Genomic DNA, 23,633 nt, shown 5'->3' with positions numbered 1-23,633 from the left:
GATCATGATTTTTCTTCTCTGTTGGACTTGTTAGTACATGTTTCTATTGACAGTAAGCACTGCACAATATATTCCACCAAAGTCCTGACCCCAGATGTTCCTTCTATGATAATGAACCATTATAAGGGAAAATTGCTTCAGATTCATATATGCAAAGAAAATCAAGAACACCAGAAAAATATAAGATGCTTACCTAAATAGTGTGGTTGGAATAAAATCACGGCCAGAATTAGAATTGACTATAGAATCAAACTCTCTTGAAAAATCAAATATTCGAAATTAGAATAAAAAATCTCACCCTATAAGCTTGGCATTCTCAAAAAAATTTAAAAAAGAAAATGTTAAAAAAAAAGAGGCTAGGTCACAATCCATCCCTAACAATAAATAACTTGACAAAATAGAAGTTACACACACGATATGCACATGAAAGATGTCAACAGTCTTTGAAAGTAACGTTCTAATGTCAACAGAAGCAGCACGTTTCCAGTTTAGAAGCATCCATTTAATATCAAATCCAATAAGAAAAAACAACCTCTATAGTTGCCATATCCTCTACCTGACTCCCTAAATTCATAAAACCAATATTTCATCTCAATCATTATATGAAAAACAAGTAAACAAGGGAACCCTTTTACAACCAATCAGAACAATGAAAGAAAACCAACTACTTGAAGTTGCAAAGTTCATGGTTTTTATTCATCCCGAGTTCATTAAAAAACTCTAACCTTGTGATTACATTTTTTCAAAATCATTCTTGATTTTCAACTTTAAAGCCTTGAGATCCTGAAAAAATACAAGATGTTACAAGCATTATCACAGAAACAACACGCAAACTGGAACAATCGAAAAATTAAAAAAAAATTGAATTTTAAATTAAATTACAGGAAAAAGAAGGAAATTAGAAAATAAAAAGTAAAGGAATATCAATCGACTCACTAGAAAGGTGATCAGTCGCGCTACGAATCGCGAGGGGAAAGGAGTTGCAGTGGTTGAGCGATGCTTCTGCGAATGTGAGGAAGAGGTCGCTACAGTAGTCAGACAGCGCAGCTGCCAACGCGAGGGAGAGGAATTTTGCGGTGGTCGGGCGACACTACTGCGAATCATGAAGTGGAGTAGGGCTGTGTTGTTCAGTGGTGCCTGCGGCGTGCAAGGAGGAAGCCGTGATGATTGACAGGGTTTGGCGGCGCTGCACCTTGCGGTGGTTAAAGGTATGGCGTCGTTTCCGTTGCAGCGTGGTGGAAGGGGAAGGCGTGAGTGTAATTGTGAGGGTTTTGTGTGAAGTGAGAGGTGGGAAGGGATTGTTTTTGTTTTCGTTTTAGGGTTTTATATTTTTATTTTAAATTAAATTTTTAAAAAGTTGTTCAAGTTGGCTTATTAGTGAATTGGTTTCCTATATTTTAAAAGTTTTGGGAGTCAACTATGGTATAAGCCAACTAAACTAACTCCTTTTTATTTTTTATTTTGAAATTCAAAAAATTAGGGTAATGAAAAATTATTTTTTATTTTGTTTTATAATAAACTTATTTTTTAACTAGCTAGTTAGTAAGAGTTGGCTTCACCCTAATTAGTTTCTTAGTAGAACTGTAATAATAATAATAATAATAATAATAATAATAATAATAATAAAAAAGTTAGTTGACTTAATTATAAAAATATATACTCTAATAGTCCATAGTTATTACTTATTATAATCAAATCAATAATTTATCTGGCAGATTATTGATTCAACGGTTGAATTATTCGTTAAATTAATTAAATATTTTAAATTTTATTTTTGTATTAAATTAATTATTATTTTTTAATTTTAATAATTTATTAATTAATTTATATTTATTATATATTTTTATGTATTTAATGAAAAATATCATATAACCATAAAAAGATAATATATTGTGATTAATAATATGTATTTTTGTCTTCTTTTAATTTGCAAATGTTTAATAAAATTTAATATTTATTTTAATAATTGTGTATGATTAAAAAATATAGTTAATTTGATAATTATGATATAATCTTTTAAAACTGAAATGATAAATATTATTTATTTTTCTTAATTAATGGTGCCAGGACTAGGTTCCTCCTCCCTCCCGTAAACAAAGTGCTGAAATTGATATTGTTATTTTTATTTTTTATTATATATCATTTTACAAAAAACAATATTGTTAAAATAAGAGGAAGCATATATATTTATTATTTAAAAAAAATCGGTATTTAGTGGATCATGTCATTTATTAAAGTTTAACTAATAGTCTAATAGAATATGACTAATTGGGTTCGCCAAAGATACTGATAGGCAAGTTTTCAGGAATACTTCCATTTCTTTTTCATAAACCACTAAACCTCTAATTAGGAAATGGAGTGCTAGAAAAGATAAATAAAAATTACGTGATTCACATATTAGTTATCATCTTTTTATAAACACATTTTTATATAAATAGCTACCTAAAAATTATAAAATATCTCTCTCTCTTACATGTATAATCCAAAATAATCTCTTATCCTTTGGTAAAATTAGGGTAGCATTGGGGGCGCATTAAAGGGCATATTACTAGATAACATATATTGTCCCTTGGTAAAAAGGTTAGGATCTTATTGTCTGATTCGTCATTTCCTTCATTTCAGTCAATAGTAATACATGCAAACTGTTTAATTCATGTGCTTCAGTCAATGAAGGCGAAGAGACACCTCCTTTAATTTTCCATATTATATAAAAAGAATTAATTGAAAGCAATAATAATATTATAATGACTTGTGAGATGCAACCATACATATTATTACTCTGGCTCTCATGAAAGCATATATATAACTTAAAAGAAAGTTTTCAAATGTATCCCAAATATCGGTGTTATAATAATTTTAACAGTTAATTTTAATTAATATATATATTATATATATTTTTTATAATTAAAATGATTGAAATACCAATATATTTAATATACTTAAAATTTTTACTATAATTTATAGCATATCAAAATTCGGCGATGAATTCTCAATTTGGGGGTGATAGTTAATGAAGCAAAGTAAAATTAGGTGTTTGAAGTTTTAAAAAGAAGTGTCTCACACATTAATTTATATTTTTGTAAAATTGATAGTTAAAAAATTATTAAATGATAATTTAAATAAATATGTTAAATTATTTAATAAATTTTAACCATCATCTTCATATAAAAATATTTGCATGTGAATTTTATCTTTAAAAGAATTAAAATAACAAATCAAGACGGATATTTTGTACTTTTATTCTTACATATAGCACATATGAATAATCAGATTTTTTTTAAATATAAACGTATAAAGTAATGCTAGAGAATGAAGTTTGATTTTGGACGATATAGTGCATCGCTGACATGAGGAGAAGAAGCTTAGTTTAGGTAATTGATAATAGGCATTTTCGGTGTTAATATTCTCGAGTCTTGTCTCTACTTTTTAGTTAATAACAAAAATTTGATTTTCTTTTTAATGGCAATGCTATAGAATGGTTGGATTTTTGCCTTATTGTATTGGTTATGGCAGTGTTTTTACTTTTATTTTTTGTACGAGGCTGTTTGTTTATGATGTGTGGCTTTTTGTAAGTGGTTTAATTTGGTACCATTTTGTTAGCAAATCATACATATTATCGTATACAAATACTTTACTCACTTCGTTTGTGATTATTGAGTTTTCTAACTAAATATCGTGGGAAAATTCTTTTTTAATGAGGAAAACTATTCCTTCGCCCAAAGTGGATTCGTTTTTCTTTCGATAAAAATGATCCAACACCCAGTAGGCCAGCAGCATGTATTGACAAATTTAAAATATAGAATATATACTCAAATAGGTCTTAAAAACTTTTACGTTGGACATTTTTATTTTTAAAAAAAATTTATTATATTGAGATTTTTAAATTTTATAAAAACAAAATATATAAATATTTATTTTAATCAAATTTATTATTTTTTTGGATAAATAAATCTTTAAAAATATGACAAAAGAACTTATAGATTTTATTTTTGTAAAGTTTAGATATTTTAACGTAATAAAATTTTTTTAAAGATAAAAATATTCTATACAAAATTTTTTATAGACCTATTAGATATATATTCACCTCAATTATCTTAAAAGTTAGGTGTGTATTTTTAATACATGATCAATAAATATTATCATTTTAGATTATTATTTAATCAATAATAATTTATATATATTTATTAAAATTTATATATATAAATTAATATAATTTAAATTTATATTTTCAAAAATTATATATATATATATATTAATAAAATTTATTTATTAAAAATAATTTAATAATTATATTGCTAAATTATGGCCAAAATTATTAACAACTACTGGCCCCTAGATTTTCTGTATTGTTATAATTATTATAAATGGGGTAAATTAAATGGCTGTTATACATTAAGACGATTGGGACCATATGAGGAGCCCAGCCGATCCAAGTTGCATATCAAGATGTATTATTATTTGATGAATTAATACTATTATAATTCTTGCATTAAATTCGTTAAAGAAATGGTAAGTTGGTAACACATCATTATATGTAAGTATGAATGTAAAAAACACACTAAAATTACAATCAAAATAAGTTCAATCCTGCTACGTTATCAAAAGTATTTCTACTAACTTCTGTCAACTCTTATTTATAACTATATTTAATAGAGGTATTTTTGTAGATGTATCTAATAAAAAAGATTTTTTTTATAACTGTATTTAATAAAAGTATCCTTATAAATATATTTTTTAGATGTATTTTTTTATATATGTGTTTAAAATATAATAATTAATTATTATTGGTAATAAATTGACAGATGAGGTAACCAGCTACAGCTTCACCAGGACTATTTGGAAGGAGCTGGTCCCGCCTAGAGTGGAGCTGTTTGTCTGATTTGCTCTGATAGAAAGAGTGAATACAAAGGACAGGTTGAGCCGGTTTGGAATTATCAGTAATGAAGATGTTACTTGTGTTCTCTGTAACAACGGAGTGGAGGATGTACATCACTTGTTTCTAGGATGCATATTTGCATGGCAGGTGTGGAGTGTTTGGATTTCAGCCTTTGGCCGACGGTGGTCTTACCCAGAATCGATGAAAGAACACTTTTTTAGTTGGACAAAAGAATCGAGGAGGATGGAAAAGCGTAATCACCAGTTGAGGTGCTTCTACGCGATCGTCTGGAACTTATGGTTGGAAAGAAATAGACGAATTTTTCAGCACACAAGCAAAGGAGTTGAAGAAATCATCAACATGTCTTCGAGTAGTACTAACGAGTGGAGCGGTAGAGATCCCTTTAGTTGTTGATGGCTATGCCGGAGATGACATGGGGACGGATTTGTATTTGTTATATTTGGTAGATCCATTTGTTTTTAGTTTATGTAACTTGGTCGGTCGCTCCACTACTATTGTGTTGAGCTGTTTGATTTCAAAAAAAAAAAGTTTAGATGACAGTATCTTTTACCCTGTTTTCTAGGAGGGATGGATGATTGATGTATTTTTCATTTTCATTTTCATGTTTTCCTCATGTGTTGCTTTAGTTAAATTTGACTTTAACTCGCTATTAAACATTTGTCTTTTCATTTTCGAAAGAGATAAATGATTTTCGTACATACTATTGAAATCGAAAAATATTTGGTAATTAAAATAAATTAGTTAAAAATAATTTTAATATTATTATTATTGATTAAAAAGATATCAAAATTTATTATTTTTTATAATTATTTAATTATTAATTTAATTTTTTTAATTTAGTAATTCAATAATATATTTGTTGAATTTGAAAAATTTATGTTTAATTTATATAATGATTAAATATTACTAAAATATTTATTAAAAATATTAATTTGATATTTATTTCTAATTGTTTGTATGATGGGTTTGTTAGTGTGCGATTTTTAATTAATGGGCCAAAGACATTTTAAGCCCAAATAACTATCAGTCTTGGATAAAAAAATTTCATTCTAATTGGTTGAACTGTTTAATGGGACAGCAAAACTAATTGGACTGGAAAACTAATACAAAGTCCAAGTCAATATTTTTCTGGCCCAATATCATACTAAGTTCGAATTGAAAGAATAAAGAAAGAATTGGAGCATGCACTCTTGGGTTACCCACTCCATTGGTTAATGGAATTCAAATTTTAATTCAATTGAATGTATGCATAGGTAACCGAAACTCAAAATTAAATTAGGTTTAATATTGCATTGAATGCTTTGTCTATTCTCTCTCCTTTCTCTCTTTGTTTTCGGTCATATCATTTGTCAGAGAAGAAGATGGAAGAAAAGAGAAGCAAATTATCAGAGAAAGTAACAGTAAAGCCTAATGAAAGAAAAGGCTAGGAGGAAGAAAGCCTATGAATAAAGAAGATCCGAAGAAAGGCATGACAAGATTTTTGCCATTGAAGGCAAGATTTGAAGAAGGGCTTCAAGATTTTCGAAACCAAAAATAGAAGCAATCCGCCTCTGTCAGAGAGGAAGATCTCAGTTGCAAAAGTTCACTTCCATTTTTGTTCATCAAAGAAAGAAGGTAGCTGCCGAACTACACGTAGGAAGAAGCAGAAATGGAAAGTAAGGAGCTGTCCAAGGTCAGAGGTTCATCAAGGGTCCGAATCCTTTCTTGGAGCCAAAGACAAGATCAAGGGTTCAGATTGAAGGATCTTGATGAAAAGGGTTGAGAGATGTACATGCATGTTGGTTTTTGGTTTTTCCTCTCTCTTCTCTTTGTCCGAACCGAAACTGTTTTTGGGTTGGAGAAGAAGTTGCTTGGTTGAACTGGTTTCAACCTTGGAAGCTTTCCCTTCTATATTAAGGGTGAACGGCCAAGGGTTGAGATCAAGGAGAGAAAGTGAAAGTACAAAGTTCTCATAGCTATCCAAACTCTCTGAGTTCTTCTCCTTCAAAGATGTTCATTTTGTTTTCTTTTTCTTAGTATTGACTGTCTGGGTCTCATGGTAAAAGACAAACATGGTGAAGTTTGTAAGAAAAAGCTAGTGAGAGAAAAAAGTCAGTAATCAATTTTAGAGAAAAATCATAGATGTATCAGAGTTTCTTTGTACGTCTGAATGTTGTGTTTCATGATCTTGTGAGGATTCCCTTACAAGTTGGGTTAGCACGTTGCAGTTGAAAACTAGGTTTTGAGTCCTAATCAAATTTAGATTAGGTGTAGAATCTTGGTTTGTCCCTGATAGGATTGGGTAGATCTTAGGAAAAGAATTGGTGTTTGAAATCTTGTAAAAGATAGTGAAATTTCATCATTGTTGTGATGGAGACTGGATGTAGGTTGCATTGCACTTAGCAGTTGAACCATGATACATCTTGGTGTGATTCTCTCTTCTCAGCTTCTTCTCTGTTTTTGGTTTGCAGGAGACAAAATGAAAAATGTCTCTCAACTTATTACGAGACAAAACAAAAATGTCTCTTAACTTATTATGAGACAAAAAGTGAAAATATTTCCTGAAATTCCTTTAAAAGTCATAAAGTAATATTCAGTAAAAGGAGAGGTTAAGATTCAACTCCCTTCTCTTAGCCATTTCTCTTAGTCATTGATTACCATCAATATTTTATCTTATATTTTTAAATATTAATGACTAACTGATAACTAAAAATAAATTTTCATAGCTCTCTAATATTTTTCTTAAAATAATTTAATAATACTAATCCTAAAAATCAATTAGAACATGGTAAAAACTTAGATACAATTAACTTTATCTGAAGTTAATAATTAAAAACTATTAAATAATTTAATAAATTTGACTAAATTATTATATAATTATTCTAATTATTAATTTCACATCAAATTAATTACACTTAAGTTTCCACTTTAGAACATAAGCCTATATTTATCTAAATTTTTTGGGGGGTTTTCCCAGGTGATTTTTAAATTAACATCAGTGGGATTGCGTAAGTGATCACTAAACCAAAGTCTACTTGTTATCCTTTCCATTAACATCTCCATTTGTTTATGGTGATGGTAGAATGAAACAAAAACAAGACGTACATGAACATGGATGTTGAATGATGATTCTGAATCTGAACACAAAATCCGAAACAAACAAAAACAAATGAAAGCATTGTGCCAAAGAAGCATGGTCGTCAGGAGCAGCAAGAAAGGGTTACAAGCAAACAAAAGGAACTGCCAATCATCAATCATGTATAATGTATGTGTTCATTTGTGGTAGTTGAAGGTTGTATACACTGTTGACACTTGACACTTCAAACTCTTTCAATTTGCCGAGTTACTATATGTCTATATATACAAACACTAAATCACAAAACCCCATGTGCCCCACACACAACAACGACGCGCCCCATCACTTTCAATTCTTAATTTCATCCTTTGAATTCTAATTTAAAGCAAAGCCTCATATATATCCTCTCTTCAATTTTCACTCTCACCTAAACACCCCAGTTCTGTTGATTTTCCTCCATGCATTTGGATACCGTATTACGTATGTGATGTCAATCAAGTAAACTATAAATAATATTATAACATAATGTTATTTTCATCAAGTCCACTTTATTAATTTTATTAACAATTGGTAATATACATTAGAGATATAATTAAATACCGCCATTTCGGAATGTAGTGGTAAACCTAACCACAAGCAAATTCAGGATAAGCTTCAAAATCCCTATGTCCTTTTCATATCAACAAGTGACCCTCAGTTCTCATCCCCACATAATACTTAACAAATGTTTAATTTCTTCGTGTTCGTTTAACCTATATTTGTTACTACTGGTGCCAAAAAGAAATAGATATGCATGGAAAGAAGATCGATATGTCCGCATAGAGTCTTTTTCATTAGAAGTTGGATCAAATCAGGTAATCGTGCTTTAATAGCATCACTGCATCTCTATCTATCTTTAATTAGATTATTATTATTATTATTTTCAACTACTAATTGATGATACTCATTAATTTTGAACTGTTTTGTTGACACATGATTACTTGCTTTTTGATTATCACATAAAAAATCAACTTCAATTCCGTCACCTTCCCTACCAAAATTAAATTCCTCACCACGCAGTCCACGCTAACTTTGAAAACATGGATGGCTACCACATTATTTATATATGGAAAAGTATGAGGAGCCAATGGATCCTTCAGGTTACAACCTACAACAAACAATGCAACATATATATAATACAAACTCTTGAGACAACGAAGTAAAACCTTCAACGACAACAACTCGCGCTGGGTTTCAATCTCAAATTAGAAATAAAAACACAAACTAAATTACTAATGCACTTAGATTTGCCGGACCAAATATGCTATATTGTTTAATTATAACCTGTCACATACTTTCACAGTTTTTTCACCTTCTAATAATGCATGAACTTGATTCACATTTTCCTTGCGACAAATAGCCACGAAAGTTGGAGGCGGGTGGAAACAATAACGTCAACGATTACCACTGTATAATTTTGCTTGCAGCAAACCTTACATCACATCAATAACCTAATTAAGTGTCCTCTCACAAATTAATTAAAAGGGAAAAAAAATAGAAGCAGCAAACTAGACATTACTTCCTTGTTGGGTTCGTTATTTCCATTTTCATAGATACATACATATATAGATACGTTTTCTTTATGTATAATTTTGGGTGGGCGGATTAAAAAAAGAGAGAGAGAAAAAAATTACAATAAAAAAAAGGGCGGGAAAGTGTTTGTTATGTTTGGAGAAGAAGGTTGTTGGTTTGGGTTTCTAAGAGAGAGGGCAGAGCACGCGCTTTGTGGGAACAGCGACGAGGCGAGTGGCTCTGGGAGCGGTGAGTCCGAAGACGTCGCTCATGTCCATCTCGCTCGGCTTCATCCCGTCGGGAAGCTCCCACGTGAAGCAGTGGAGTAGATGGGCCACCGCCAGCTCAAGCGCGTACAGCCCCAACTGCATCCCCGGGCAAGACCTTCGACCCGATCCGAACGGTATGAACTCGAAGTTGCTTCCCTTGAAGTCCGGAACGCCGGCCTTCAAGAACCGCCCGGGCCTGAACGTCTCCGGCTCCTCCCAGCTGCTCGGGTCCCTTCCTATAGCCCACGCGTTGATCATGACGCGCGCCCGCTTCGGGATAAAGTAGCCTCCGACGGTTGTTTCTTCCGCTGTTTCGTGGAGGAGGAGAGGGATCGGCGGGTGGAGGCGGAGGGTCTCCTTGAGTGCGCAACGGAGGTAGGTGAGCTTCTCGAAGTCGGACTCCTCTACCCGACGGTCCAGGCCCACAACTTGGGCCAGCTCTTGTTGAACCCGCTTCAGATCTTCTGGGCTTCTCATGAGTTCTGCCATTGCCCACTCTATTGCCGACGCTACCGTCTCTGTACCTCCAAACATCACGTCCTATTCATGTTACGGAAACAAGAATTACACAAATATCAAAGACAATAATAATTGTAACATAATAGTATAGGAAACATTTCAGGTGCACCGGGAGTACCGGTGCACCAATTATTTTAGCCGTTGATTTTAATTGCGGTGCACCTGAAATGTTTCCAATAGTATAATACCATCACGATAAAAATAAAAAGAGAATATTAATAATTGTACCATATCCATATAACCAAGAGATAAAGTCAATAATAATGTACACCACAAAAAAAGTCACAATAGTAATATACTATACTATTACTATGATCTTGCTCATTTGCTTTCCAGCTTTCGCTAGTTTGCTTTTTTTTTTTTTTTTTTTGCTTTAATATATATGAAATTTATACAAGAGTAGTATCTACTTGATTTTGTTTGTGTACATACATGTGTGCCACTGCTGGACTAAAAATTGGAATGAAGGAAATGGAAAATAAAATGTAGGTATCCTAGAGAGGGAAATAACAACAATGAATAAAGAATCCAATCCACTTGTTAATATATATATTATGGGAATGGTACAGAGATCACTTAACGTTTGCTGGTTTTACTCATTCACATATTGCTTATACATTCAATCTTATCTACTTTTGTCACCGCACCTTATTTGATTAGCAAACAACATGAAATAGCATTAATATATCATAGTCATATTTTTGGCCTGCAAACGGTCTTTCCTTTTTTACGAAAAGATTAACTGACTCCTCACTGTATAACATTGGGACACAATCATTACTTAGGGGCATTTATGACAGATCAACCAATTTGAAATGAGTTTAATTGATTTAATTACGTTTATTAGATTCTTACTAATTCCGTGATAGATTTACAGTAAGTAGTACAACACTATAGCAGTCTCAAATAAGAGACATGTCACAATCAAATTAAAATTTGTTTAATTAATTAATTTAGTAAGAGCAGAGAGTGAAAGAGAATGACTATACCATAATGATGGCTTTGATGTTGTCCTTTGTGAGTTTGATAGAGTTGTGCAGATCGTCCGCTTCATTGTTTAGCTTGGCCTCCTCGCTGTAGAAAGCCAACAACTCATCCACCATATCAGACTCTTCAATATTATTACTGTGATCATTGTTGTTGTTGTTGTTCTTCACCTTGTGAACATGCTCATCGATGATCCCGTCAATGAAACTGTCCAACGCAGCTCGAGCCTTGACGAGCCTGTTGTTAAGGCCCTGAGGATCGATTCCACCAAGGAAAGGGATGAAATCTGCGACGTTGAAAGCTCCAAACAGCTTCGAGAATTCCTGAAGGATCTTGATGAACTCGTCTTGACCTTCTTGGGAACTGGACCCGAAGGCGGCGCGGTAGATGATGTTCTTGGTAAGGTTGAAAACGAGTTCGCCAATGTTGACGGGTTTTCCGGTGTTGGAGACGACGGAACCGACCACCTTGTCGACTTCGTCTCTGACGGACTCCCATGACTCTTGGCGCTTGCGGCTGAAGAGCTTCATGACACAGAGCTTACGCATCTGGCGCCAGAAGGGGCCGTAGTGGGCGAAGGCCATGTCCGCGCGGTCGTAGGTTAGGTAGCTTATGGCTATGGTGGCTGGACGGTTGGAGAAGATGTTGTCTTGGACTTGGAGGACTTGGCGTGCTGAGTCAGGGTCGGAAATCGCCACCATGTGGAGGAACCCCATTCGCAAATGGAAGATTCCGCCGTATTCTCTTGCTAGTTTAGCCAGCCCACGGTGTGTTAATTGTTCCATCATAAGCATGTTGCCTGTAACAATATGGAAAAAAAATGTTAATACTTTCTTTCCATCAATAAGACTAAAATTAACAAAACAAATATCCGATCCATTGTTATGAAAGAGAATTAAATTATTATTTACACGATTAGAAGGAACAGTTTTTAGTATAAAAGCATTTTTTGGCATATATATTATCTAGGTTTATAAAAATATAGGCTAGCTTCATAATTTTTTGGTTAAAAGTACATATTCTTATCCACCTAATCTCAAACATTCCATAACACTATTTTCTAAAGTGATTCGAATCTTTGTCTATATACTACATACAGACATATATAGGAGAGATTTTTTAGGTAATCTTCTCCGATCCATTCTTCATTTCTTTCAAACTTTAACCATTTTATTAATATAAAAATAAGAAATAACATTGTTTTACAAAATATAAATTTTTTCTTATACTGAGAGGACAGGTAACTTTCCTTTTCTCTATAAAAGAGGTAGTGTGTTGGTGCGTGTAATAAAAAAGTTGCATTTGATACTCTAAATTTATTGATTTACGAAGTAAAAATAGAAATGGAAGTTTAATTACCTATGATGGGTAAGCCTTTAGGCCCTGGTGGATACGGTGGCCTTCGGCGGATTCTAGAGACTAAACCTAGCAGCAACATCAGTGGGATTACGAGCATGGCGGCCATGTGGAGCGGTTGGAGCTCAAAGTTGGCTATGCTTAGTAGTGGCTTTTGAATCGTATCCATAACTATTTGGCTATGTAATAGACTTAATCAATGGCTAAATAATAAGTTGTAAACACTATTTTGGCAAGGGATCGATGAGGGAGAAATGGATTATGTGCATGTGGCGATAGCACTTGTGACTTTTGGTCACGAGGGACAATAATGCAACTGTAAATGTTGCTAAGTAGAGACATATAGTATGGTGCCTTATATACACACTTTTCCTGTGGAGCTTCAATATTGAACACAAAATTGTGGACCCTCTTATTTCTTAAAAATATCTCCTCTAAGTAGGTGAAAATTTGCGGCAACACTTTTTTTATTTATTTATTTTTTTTACTTTGACATGAAAGGAAAATATTGTAACGTATATAAATAATTTTTTATTTTTGATATTACATTTATAATGGTATTTTTTTAAAAATTATGAATGGTTAGATTGTTAATTTTAAATATGATATTATTTAATGAGATACAAAAATCAATTTTTTTAATTTCTAGAATTTAAAAATCAAATTTTTTAATTTTTATTTTAAAAAAATTTAAAATATAAAAATCAGACCTTTCAATTTTGATTCATCCTATAATTTTAAAAGATACCAAAAATTATATTACTCATTTCATTTCCATAAAAAAATGAGCTATATAAACATCTAAAGCTATATATATGATGTCTTTACAGTATACAGATTTTACTTTCGCAAGTGCTAAACATAATATTAATTAGGAATTATCAGATATAGCGTTAATAAAAAAATAAAACATCAATTTAACACTCGTATTTCAATGAGTTTGATATATATATCTCATTCTCTTGTGAAAATATTGTATATAAGTACGCATAAAATTTTTTATTTAGAAGAAAAAAAATATTCGTATTATATTGTAATTTTTGCTTTCACGGAAATGATTCTAAGAAGGAAAAGAAAAAATAATTTAGATTACTGTAAGACCAACCACGGGAAAGCGAAATTAAAAGGGTGTGTTGTTTTCAGCCAGAAAAATAGTCATATATAAGACCGTCCTGCGTATCAATATACGTGTCTATATATAATTGTTTAGTCGCCCATATAAGTATATATAACAGTATCATGACATTACACAATTTAATTAATTTTGGTTGATTGATACAATTTACCGAATCCTCTAAATATTGCAATTGGAGATTTTAATTAATTTAAGAATAAGAAAAAATGGGTAAAAAGGTCGAAGGGCGACGACACACAGGTTTGGACAAGGCGCGCTTCTCTTGTATGTGCCTTTAACAGCGTTTGAAGAGTTATTAAACTGACGATGCAAAAAGTAAACCAGAATAGAAAATTATTTAAGCCTCCTGTGATTTGAAATTTAGAAAGGGATTAAGAATTTCCATTAAGCTTTTTGTTTCTTTCTTCTCTTTTCTGTCATATGTTTTGACGCAATACACATGAATAATACTATAGAATTTTGACTTGAAAAAGCACGGAGGGCCTTTTTTTTCTTGTTAGATTTGGAACAAGCTAGTATATCCTACCTCTGTTATTTTACTAAAATATTAAAAAAAAAAAAAAACTATATTCATGTAAGAATAGTGAATTTTTTCACACGCACGTATTTCATTCCAAACGAAAAAATTAAGTAAAAGTAAGAGGAAAATAGGAAGTTAAATACTTAAATGTGTAGCTAAAAGTTGATTATTTTAGAGTTGATTGAGGAAAGGAGATTTGCGAATAGGCATAGGTTCAGTTTGAAACTTTGAATTAGTGGGTAAATAAACCATTATTCAGACCTACTAATACGGTAATACCATAAAGTGATAACTATGAAGGCTTAGGTGCGTTGTCATTCAAATAATTCATGCAACTTGATTATATCAATTAAATCTCACAGTCCGCTAAATATGCTATCTTGAGCGAGAAAGATTAATTAACAATTTTTACTAATATTAATTAATATTTGATAAATATTTTATTTTATATTATTAAAATTTATAATTTAATATTTAAAGTTTAAAATATTAACTAAAAAAAAATTGTTAAAACATTACCATCATCAATACTAAAATGATTGAGGCTTTCCCCTCCCTTATGAAATCAAACATATTTGTATAGGGAATTTAGTATCTCTTTTTATTTAAACTTTATTTTTTTTCAACGATGCTATACAACGACGCATCTATAAAATTTTGATAATAGAAAAATATATATAACATGATAATTTTTATAATAAAAATATTATATTTACATAAAAAATTAACTATCAAATTATCTATTATAAATTTATGTATCTACTATGAATTTATATATATATATATATATATATATATATATATATATAATTTAACTTATTTTTAATATATATTTTATATTTTAAAATTTATTTTGTATAAATAATTATTTTTTTTATATATATGTAATATAATTGTTGATATATTATATTTTGTTATTATAAAATATGATTAGTCTTTAGAATATTTAATTACAAATTAAAAATTAAAATAGTAATTTAAATAATAACATATAATATATTTTATTTTTGTATATTTCATATTTTAAAAAATTGAATAATTTTTTATTGACAATAATTATTTAAAAATATTTAAAATTCACCTTTCATACAATTAGCTCTGATCTTAATGATATTTACAGTTGAAAAAGTTCATTCAATTAGTGTAATCGTTATGAAAAAATTAAAACTAATTTCAAAAGAAAAAAACACTAATGGATAGATAATATTCTTTCAAGTCGATTTCTAAAAAAGAACACCAATCTCATTTAAATTTGAAAATTTATTATCATTATAATGCACATCTAATATGAAATTTTTCAATTGACTATCAAATTTCAAAAGTTGAATAAAAAATTATTGTGGGGTCAAATTTAATAATTTAATAGAGACAAATAAATATTATTATTATGTACTATTTAAAAAAATTCTAAATTGTAGTGGAGGTCCACTATAATATAAGTAGATCCGTCTCTAATGCTATGTGTACATTAAAATTAGCTATTAAAATTAGTTATTAGTATAAAATACATATTAAAATATAAATAAACAAAAATAAATTAAATTAAACTATATATATTTAATTATTTATACACAAATATAGTAATAACTGATTTTAGCGGTTAATTTTAATATAAAAATAATATTTTTGTTTTTTTTTTCTTTTAGTACAAGTCATTCTCGATCATTCTTTTGAATATAGTGAAAAATCTAGGCATGTAGTTGGGTTCACGAAACGGAAAATCCATTTATGTATTAGCCAACTAAAAAACTAATTTAATTAATATTAGTCAATTTTTTATTATAAAATTATTTTTTTAATTTATATTTTTTAAATATTTTAAAATTTAAAATTATAATTTATAATTAAAATAAAAATAATTTTAGAAAATTAATTAATATTAATATAAAATAATTAACTACCTAATTAAACTCAATTCAATTTACGTTACAATTGGATTTAGTTTTTTTTAGTTTATTGTGCTACTGTGGTTAAGTTAATTAGTATAAGATTTAATAATTAAATTGAACCTCTTACTTTCCATATAAAACTACTTCTCTCAATTATTACTAATAATAATATTTTAGAAAAAAATTCAGTCAAAACAATCTAAATTTCACTATAAAAAAAATGTTGAGTATCGTTAAATTTATCGTCGAATTTAGTATTGCACATTAGTGTCAATTTTAAGGATAAATTTATTGATAGTTTAAGTGTAAAATTTGTCTGATAAAATTATTACCGGCAGATTTCTGTTTTCAACAGTAAATTTGCGATAATAGTTAGAAGAAAAACAAAAAAAATAGTCGCGAAATATAGCATGGGATTTACTGTCGGATTATTCTAATAGTAAACACGTTTAGTGAAACACTGTATTTTGATGACCTGTAACACGTTACCGCCAATAAATTCAACGGTAATAGGGTCCTAAATTCGAACCACAAACCCTTTTTCCCTTCATTTCGAATATATCTCTCTTTCTCTAACCTCTCGCTTCCCAATCTCTCTCTAACTCTCATCTCTTCTCTCCATCAACACCTCTTCGGCAGTTGCTGTCCTCTCCGGCAGTCCCTCCAATGGCATCCTCTCATGCTTCTGTTGCCGCTACTGTTGGAAACGCTTTTGCCGTCGCTTTTGCTCTTCTTCTTCTCCTGCTACTCTTCTTCTCGGCGTCGGCGTAGGAGGAATGTCAGAAGCTCCTGCTCAGCCGTTTTTTTTTTCTGTTAAAGCTCATTTTAGGTAATACTTCTAAACTTCTAAAATAAGATTAAGGTCTGAGCTTACTTGTTATTATAAATAAGATTTGTGTTGATTATTGTTGATTTGTGTTGATTATTATTCAGGTTACTTACTAAAGTTTTTATTATATATTTTTTATTATTGTTGGTTTAATTTGTTCTTAATCTTTAACTTGAAAATTATTTTTTGGTGCTTTAATTTCTTTTTCAAATTGCTTGCTGCTTCAATTAGGTGATAATTTAGAATCAATTAAAAAATTTATAAAAATTATTTCAACATATTATTATGTTTCTTGATGAATTTGAATTTGAATTTGTTCAGACTGGATTAAGGTATGAACTTATTTGTTATTATAAAATAGAATTTGTATTGATTATTGTTGATTTGTGTTGATTATTCAGGTTGTTTAGTGAAATTATTATTATTATTATTATTGTTGTTGTTGTTGATTTAAATTGTTCTTAATCTTTAACTTGAAAATTATTTTTTGGTGCTTTAATTTTTTTTTCAAGTTACTTGCTGCTTCAGGTAGATGATAATTTAGAACCAACAAGAGAATTTATAAAAATTAGTTTAACATGTTATATTTCTTGAATTTAAATTTGAATTTATTTGAACTGGATTAAAATTTGAGCTTACTTGTTATTACAAAATTGGATTTATGTTTATTATTGTTGATTGTGCTGATTATTCAGGTTATTTAGGGAAATTTTTATTATATTTTTTAATTAATTTGTTCTTAATATTTAACTTGAAAATTATTTTTTGGTGCAAAATTTTTTTTTAAGTTGCTTGCTGCTTTAATTAGGTGATAATTTAGAATCTGTTAAAGAATATCTAAAAATTAGTTTAATATATTGTTATATATTTCTTGAATTTGAATTTGAATTTGTTTGGACTGGATTGTGTTTTAATTGAGTTTTGAGTGATGTTGTGGATTGAGATTAGTCGGATTTATGAGAACCATAAAGATGGATATATACAAATTTTAGGGGAGGTTATGTCAAAATTTTTTTAAAATAATATAAATGTTAATGGATATGTGTTGTATATATGCGAATTAGTGTTAATTGCTATATATTCTCTTTGCTAAAGTTGTCGATTTGAGAGAGGAGGTGCAGAAATTCGCTCACACAGGAGCTTTACTAACAAGCTCAGCAGTCTGAGAAGAGGTACAACGAATTTCTTGCACGCGTGGGAAACACCGTTGCCATCAGGTTAGAGCTAACGAAAAAATTGGAGCGGCTAGAGCACTTCCGAGACCAAATGGCTGTATACAACGAGCAGATACACGCTAGAAGCAGTAGCGACACTGTTGGTGGGTACTGACATCAGCACCTAGTCCGCCGTTTCAACAGGGGAAAGATGACGACGACGATTACCGAGATCCATAGGGTTTAGAAATTTAATTTATTTTATCTTTATTTCATTGTATTTGACTTCTTCGACTTTTTATTATATTCAGACCCTTGATGTTTAATAAAATTATTAGTTGATTTCTGATATTTAGAATTTGTGCTCTAAAAAATTTTTTAAAAATTTTAACTTAACTGTTAATTGTGCCAAAAAAAATTGTATACTGCCGAAAATAATCCGACGATAAATAGGCACCACAAAACATAACATGGCGCCAATATTACCCTCAAAAAAATTCGAGAGCAACCAACCATTTATTTTTATCGTATTAATTGTAAAATTCGACACAAAATTTGTCAGTAATTAGCGTCGGATAAAATAATCCACCGATAAATATTTTTCGGCGTTGTTTATCCTATCAAATTCATTCCAACGGTAAACTAAATATTCACGAATTTATTTGATAAATCCGCTGATAAATTCAACTGTAATTAGTAATTTTTTTGTATTATTTATTTTATTTAATATTTATTAATTATCACTATAATTAATAAATACTAAATAAAATAAATTTTAACTATTTTTTTGTCTTTTTAATATTGTCGATTAATAATGTAATTACTTTTGACAATTTGGTAAATTAAAATTATTGAAGTATCAAATGATACATGAATTTTAATTTTATAGGAGAATTATGGACCCTTTTTAATTAAGTCAAGCACACTAATTGACTGCATAGACAAATAATCTACTAATATTAAACACTCTGGACTTGGTCGAGAGTCCAATATGTACTCACCTTTCTTTCTATCTTTTCTTTTATATATATATAAGTTGTCTTCCTTCTTAACTTCCATGATTAACATAAATGAACTTTTCAAATAAACTGCCAAAACAACAAGCTTTATATTGCACAGCATTGCAAATGGGCACTACTAGACTAGGTTGCTGATGATTATTTGCATCCATATAGGAAGCTCAATAGATTTAGATATATTTTTTTTTAAATTTGACATATAGTTTGAAAGCTAGATTCAAATTATATTTTAAGTTAGTCTAAATAGATCTAAAGTCACCATTTTTAAAGTTATATGAAGAACCAATGATAAATTACCCATTTTCATACTTCAATAATGAGTACATTTGCATAATATAACGTTACTTTTAATGTGTAGTAATACAATTTCTTTTTGTTATATATGTTTTGTAAATATTCAATGATTTTATTTCAGTTATATGTTAAAAACAAAAAGAATTTGCTAACATAATTTTAATATCTATATATCCAGTCCTGCATGAATATTATGTGACCTAGTCCCATTATTATTAATTAATCAAGTCATCATCGGATAGATAGGGATCGGATATCATCCCATTAATAACCGAACTATGATATGAGCGAGTCTGCTTAGTTAAACATATTTAATAGGCCATCTATCTTTAGTAATACTCATTTTGGAAATAGAGGGTCCTTAAGAGCACCTCCAATAGTGAGTTTCTCTTTGACTTTTTTCTGATATATAAGAACTCTAACCATTGGAGGAGAGAAGGAGTGAATTCTCGCACAAGGATCAAGGTAAGGGAGTCCCTCTAAGCAGAGACTCAAATTAACCAATAATAACTTGTCATTTGGCAAGTTATTATAAAAAAATAATAATATAAAATCTGAAATAATTAAATAATTAAATAATAATTAAATTAGTAATAATTATAATAAAAATTATATTAAATAATTATATTTTTATTTAATTAATAATTTATATTAATTATTTAAATAATAATTAATTAGATTAAATAATTAAGTTTTTATTTAATTAATAATTTATATTAATTATTTATATTATAATTAATATTGAATATTATTTATATTATTATATTAAATTAAAATTAATTAAATTTACTTACATTAAAAAATAAATTTAACTTTTATACCTTATAAAATAATTTTTAGTTGAGTTGGTTATTTTTATTTTTAAAATTTAAAATGCTAATGATATTATTAAAATTAGCAGTTGTAAATACAAAACTATAAATTAGTATAATCTCGAATTATATATTGTGTATTATTATTATATATGAATTTATTTAATATTAATATCTTTTAATAATGAATTATTTTTAAATTTATAAATTTAAATAATATTATTGAAAAAAATTAATTATATTAATTTTAAGTATTTTAATTAATTAATTAAGTGGGACCACAATAGGGACTAAAGTTAGTTCTCCTAATGGAGAAGAGAGATGCTTTGAGTTCCTATTTATTGTTTATGACGCAAAAGCTGATGTGGAGTTGCTTTTTATGACAGGTGGGCCATAAACAGGAATTGGGATGAGTTTTCTACTGGAGATGGTCTAATTAATACTCATTTATCAAGTATGAGTTTTTTTTTTTTTAACAGGGAAGAAAAGGTGATCGAGTTAATTAATCTAATGTGTTTCCATCTTTTAATTCTTTAGTAGTTAAGTTAGCCCCAATTTTCTTTCATTTTCAGGAGCGCTTTGGTATCTTCTAATCTTCATCTTCCAGAACAACCTATTTAGTAAGAACGAGGTCTGTTAGGTGTAGGGGTGTGAGGTGTTAGATATTTGATTCATTATTATACTGATATAATTATTGCTTGGTGTGTTAGTTTCTAATTTTCTATTATTTGATGCCTTGGAAATCTCCAAAATAACATACAAATTTGACCATCGACCTCTTTCGTGATTCTTTAATAATAATTTATATCTTTTCGCTATGCATGCATGCATATATATAGCGTTTTTAGTTTGCTTTGCACGTTCATTCTCTCGCCTATATAATTAGACAAGAGGAAAAGAGGGGGGAGGGGAGAGTTGAAGAGTTGTTTAACGAGGTAATTGAGAATTATTGGCGGTTTGATTAAATTTTTAGATATAACATATATCCACGTATCAATTATCATTTTCATGTGAATAGTTACTTAAAATAAAATATATAACTACTATTTAGTAAAATGAAAATTTTAGGTGGAACCTTGTAATCGTTGAGCGGCAGTGAAAGGTGATGGATTTGATGTTGGACCATATTTGGTCGCTCTTCATTGTTAGATATGAGAACCATTTGAGGGTTTTGTTCCACCGCTTCATTCACTCCTTCTGTTCTCTCTCCCTTAGCATCCAAGTCACTCACTAATTCATTAATTAATAAGGCTCATTATGCATATCTCTACTATACTGTAATTATTGCTACTCCTAACAATTGAAATCTGAGATCAGGACAAACTGTCCTTGCGTGTTTTAGCATCACCGTAACATCACTTTCTATATATAATGAAGCTGTGAAAGCAATAGCAACTAGTAATGTGATATTCAATCACTTAGTACTTCCCGGAGTAGCATTACTAAGATTGATTTATATCTATCATATTAGCGTCACTCCGAAAGACGAAAATTGATAGTCCAATTAATATATGAAAGTAGCAGTTTTCTAATTAAACACTACCACGCGCACTAATTGGATGGTGTATTTTATTTACAGCAACGTTATGTATCTATTATCTAATCAATATTATCATTTTGGATTAATCAACAATAATTAATACTTATATATATTTACGTAAATTTATACATAAAAATTATATAATTTATATTTATTAAAAATAATTTAATATTTATACCAAAAATTATTGTTCCAAGAGTTTCTGTGTTATCCAAATCAAGAGACATGTACCGTGATACACTGATACTATTAAAGATTTAGAGTAGAGTAGAGTAGAATATGTCGGGGGATGGATGGATGAGAGAGAGTGTATTTTTCAGTTACCAGAAATCGTGAAAAGAACGTGGGGTAGTTTGTTGGGCCCACTGGGATGGATGGATGGATGGATGGATGAGGTGGGAAAGAAAGAAAGTAGCCACGTGCACATTAGGTATTCGGTAGATTATAATTAAACTTTCATTTACTCCTCTAAATATAGCTAGCTAACAGCGACTAAATCAAGGTTTAACTATAATCTACCGAATATCTAATAAAATTTGGTAACAAAAAGTTATAATTAATTAAATTTTTTTATAATTGACTTCATTTATATAATTTAATAACAATTTTATTTTTTATTTTATTCTTCTATCAATTCACTTATCATATTTTTATCAGTCCCATTTATTAATAATATTAATTATGATATTATATTCTTTACTATTAGACATTTTTGTAATCAATACTTAATATTTTTTTATAATTTAATTTTTATATTTAAGCATACAATAAAGATTAATAATAATTACAAAGAATAGTAATAATAATTTGTATCATATGAGTTAATTGTAATTAATTTTTTATTTTTATTAAGCCATTTATCATCATTCAATAGAGATACAAAATCTGAAAGGCGAAAGCTACTCTAATATGGTTTTGTTTCCGTTAATTCAATTATTTTCATTCAAAATTTACAACTCTAATACTATCGCAAGCACAATTAGAAATTTAGAATAGGCCAAAGAATTTTATAAGAAGTCATCTTTATCATTGCAAATAGCATGACAATTAAATTTGACCTTAATATGATACCTATGGTAAAAAGTGCTGATGAAGAATTTGAACAACAGACGGACTCATCCGACGAGGTTGTTGTCAGTCAACCAATTTTTGAGAATATGAAAAGAGTAATTGTTGGCATACAAGCGATTAAGGCTTGTAAGCCTTACAAGTTCAATTAAAACTAACGCTCAAAACACGCTTCGAACCATTCTTCTTCCTCTTCGTCTTCTCCTTCTTCTTTTCTTTCGTTTCTTGCCTTCTCTTTCTCCTTCTTCTTCTTCTTCTTCTTGCTGCACGTTCTTCTTCCTCTTACTCTTCTTCTTCTCCTTTTCTTTCGTTTCTGCACGTTCTTCTTCATCGTCTTCCTCTTCTTCTTTATTTACGTTCTTTCTCTCTGTTTTATCTTTTTTTTTTCGATTTTTCATGGTGAAATCGTTTTTGAAGAAGAAGAAGCAGTAGAAGATGAGGAGAAGAAAGAGAAAGAGTTCTGAATTATGCATAAGATGTATTTTACACAAATATTGGGTGTATTTCTTTAAATCCTTTGGGTGTATTTTCTGTAATCCTTTGGGTGTATTTCTATAATCGTTTGGGTAAATTCCTGTAACCGTTTGGGTGTATTTCTGTAATCATTTTGGGTGTACTTCTGTAATCGTTTGGGTGTATTTCTGAAGTTCCATTATCTTCAAAAGGACTACAGAAATACACCCAAAGGATTACGAAAAATACACCCAAAGTATTCAAGAAATACACCCAAAATTCGTTG

The 23,633-nt window shown here is 29.6% G+C and overlaps 1 protein-coding gene and 1 long non-coding RNA gene across 2 annotated transcripts in view; both read right to left on the bottom strand.

Annotated features, from left to right (window-relative positions):
- LOC148563399 (uncharacterized) overlaps positions 1-23,633 on the bottom strand; it is an 87,165-nt gene that overhangs the window by 18,841 nt on the left and 44,691 nt on the right. The gene's annotated exons all lie outside the window — the stretch shown is intronic.
- Positions 9,372-13,046, bottom strand: LOC107642929 (cytochrome P450 84A1). Its single transcript, XM_016346439.3, has 3 exons — positions 12,638-13,046; positions 11,281-12,077; positions 9,372-10,312 (listed from the first exon to the last, which is right to left on the bottom strand). The coding sequence occupies exons 1-3, from the start codon at positions 12,801-12,803 to the stop codon at positions 9,689-9,691; spliced, it is 1,587 nt and encodes a 528-aa protein (XP_016201925.2). The 5' UTR covers positions 12,804-13,046; the 3' UTR covers positions 9,372-9,688.

Source organism: Arachis ipaensis, chromosome B5, assembly GCF_059453495.1.
Source record: "Arachis ipaensis isolate K30076 ecotype BB chromosome B5, ASM5945349v1, whole genome shotgun sequence".
Lineage (NCBI taxonomy): Eukaryota > Viridiplantae > Streptophyta > Magnoliopsida > Fabales > Fabaceae > Arachis > Arachis ipaensis.
The sequence above is the reverse complement of the archived record's forward strand: the minus strand, read 5'-3'. Positions and strand labels throughout refer to the sequence as shown.

Coding starts and splice junctions, on each gene's coding strand:
- LOC107642929 (XM_016346439.3), bottom strand. CDS start 12,803: ATGGATACGATTCAAAAGCCACTACTAAGCATAGCCAACTTTGAGCTC. Junction 12,078..12,637: donor TAAAGGCTTACCCATCATAG/GTAATTAAACTT, acceptor ATATTGTTACAG/GCAACATGCTTATGATGGAA. Junction 10,313..11,280: donor ACATCAAAGCCATCATTATG/GTATAGTCATTC, acceptor TAACATGAATAG/GACGTGATGTTTGGAGGTAC.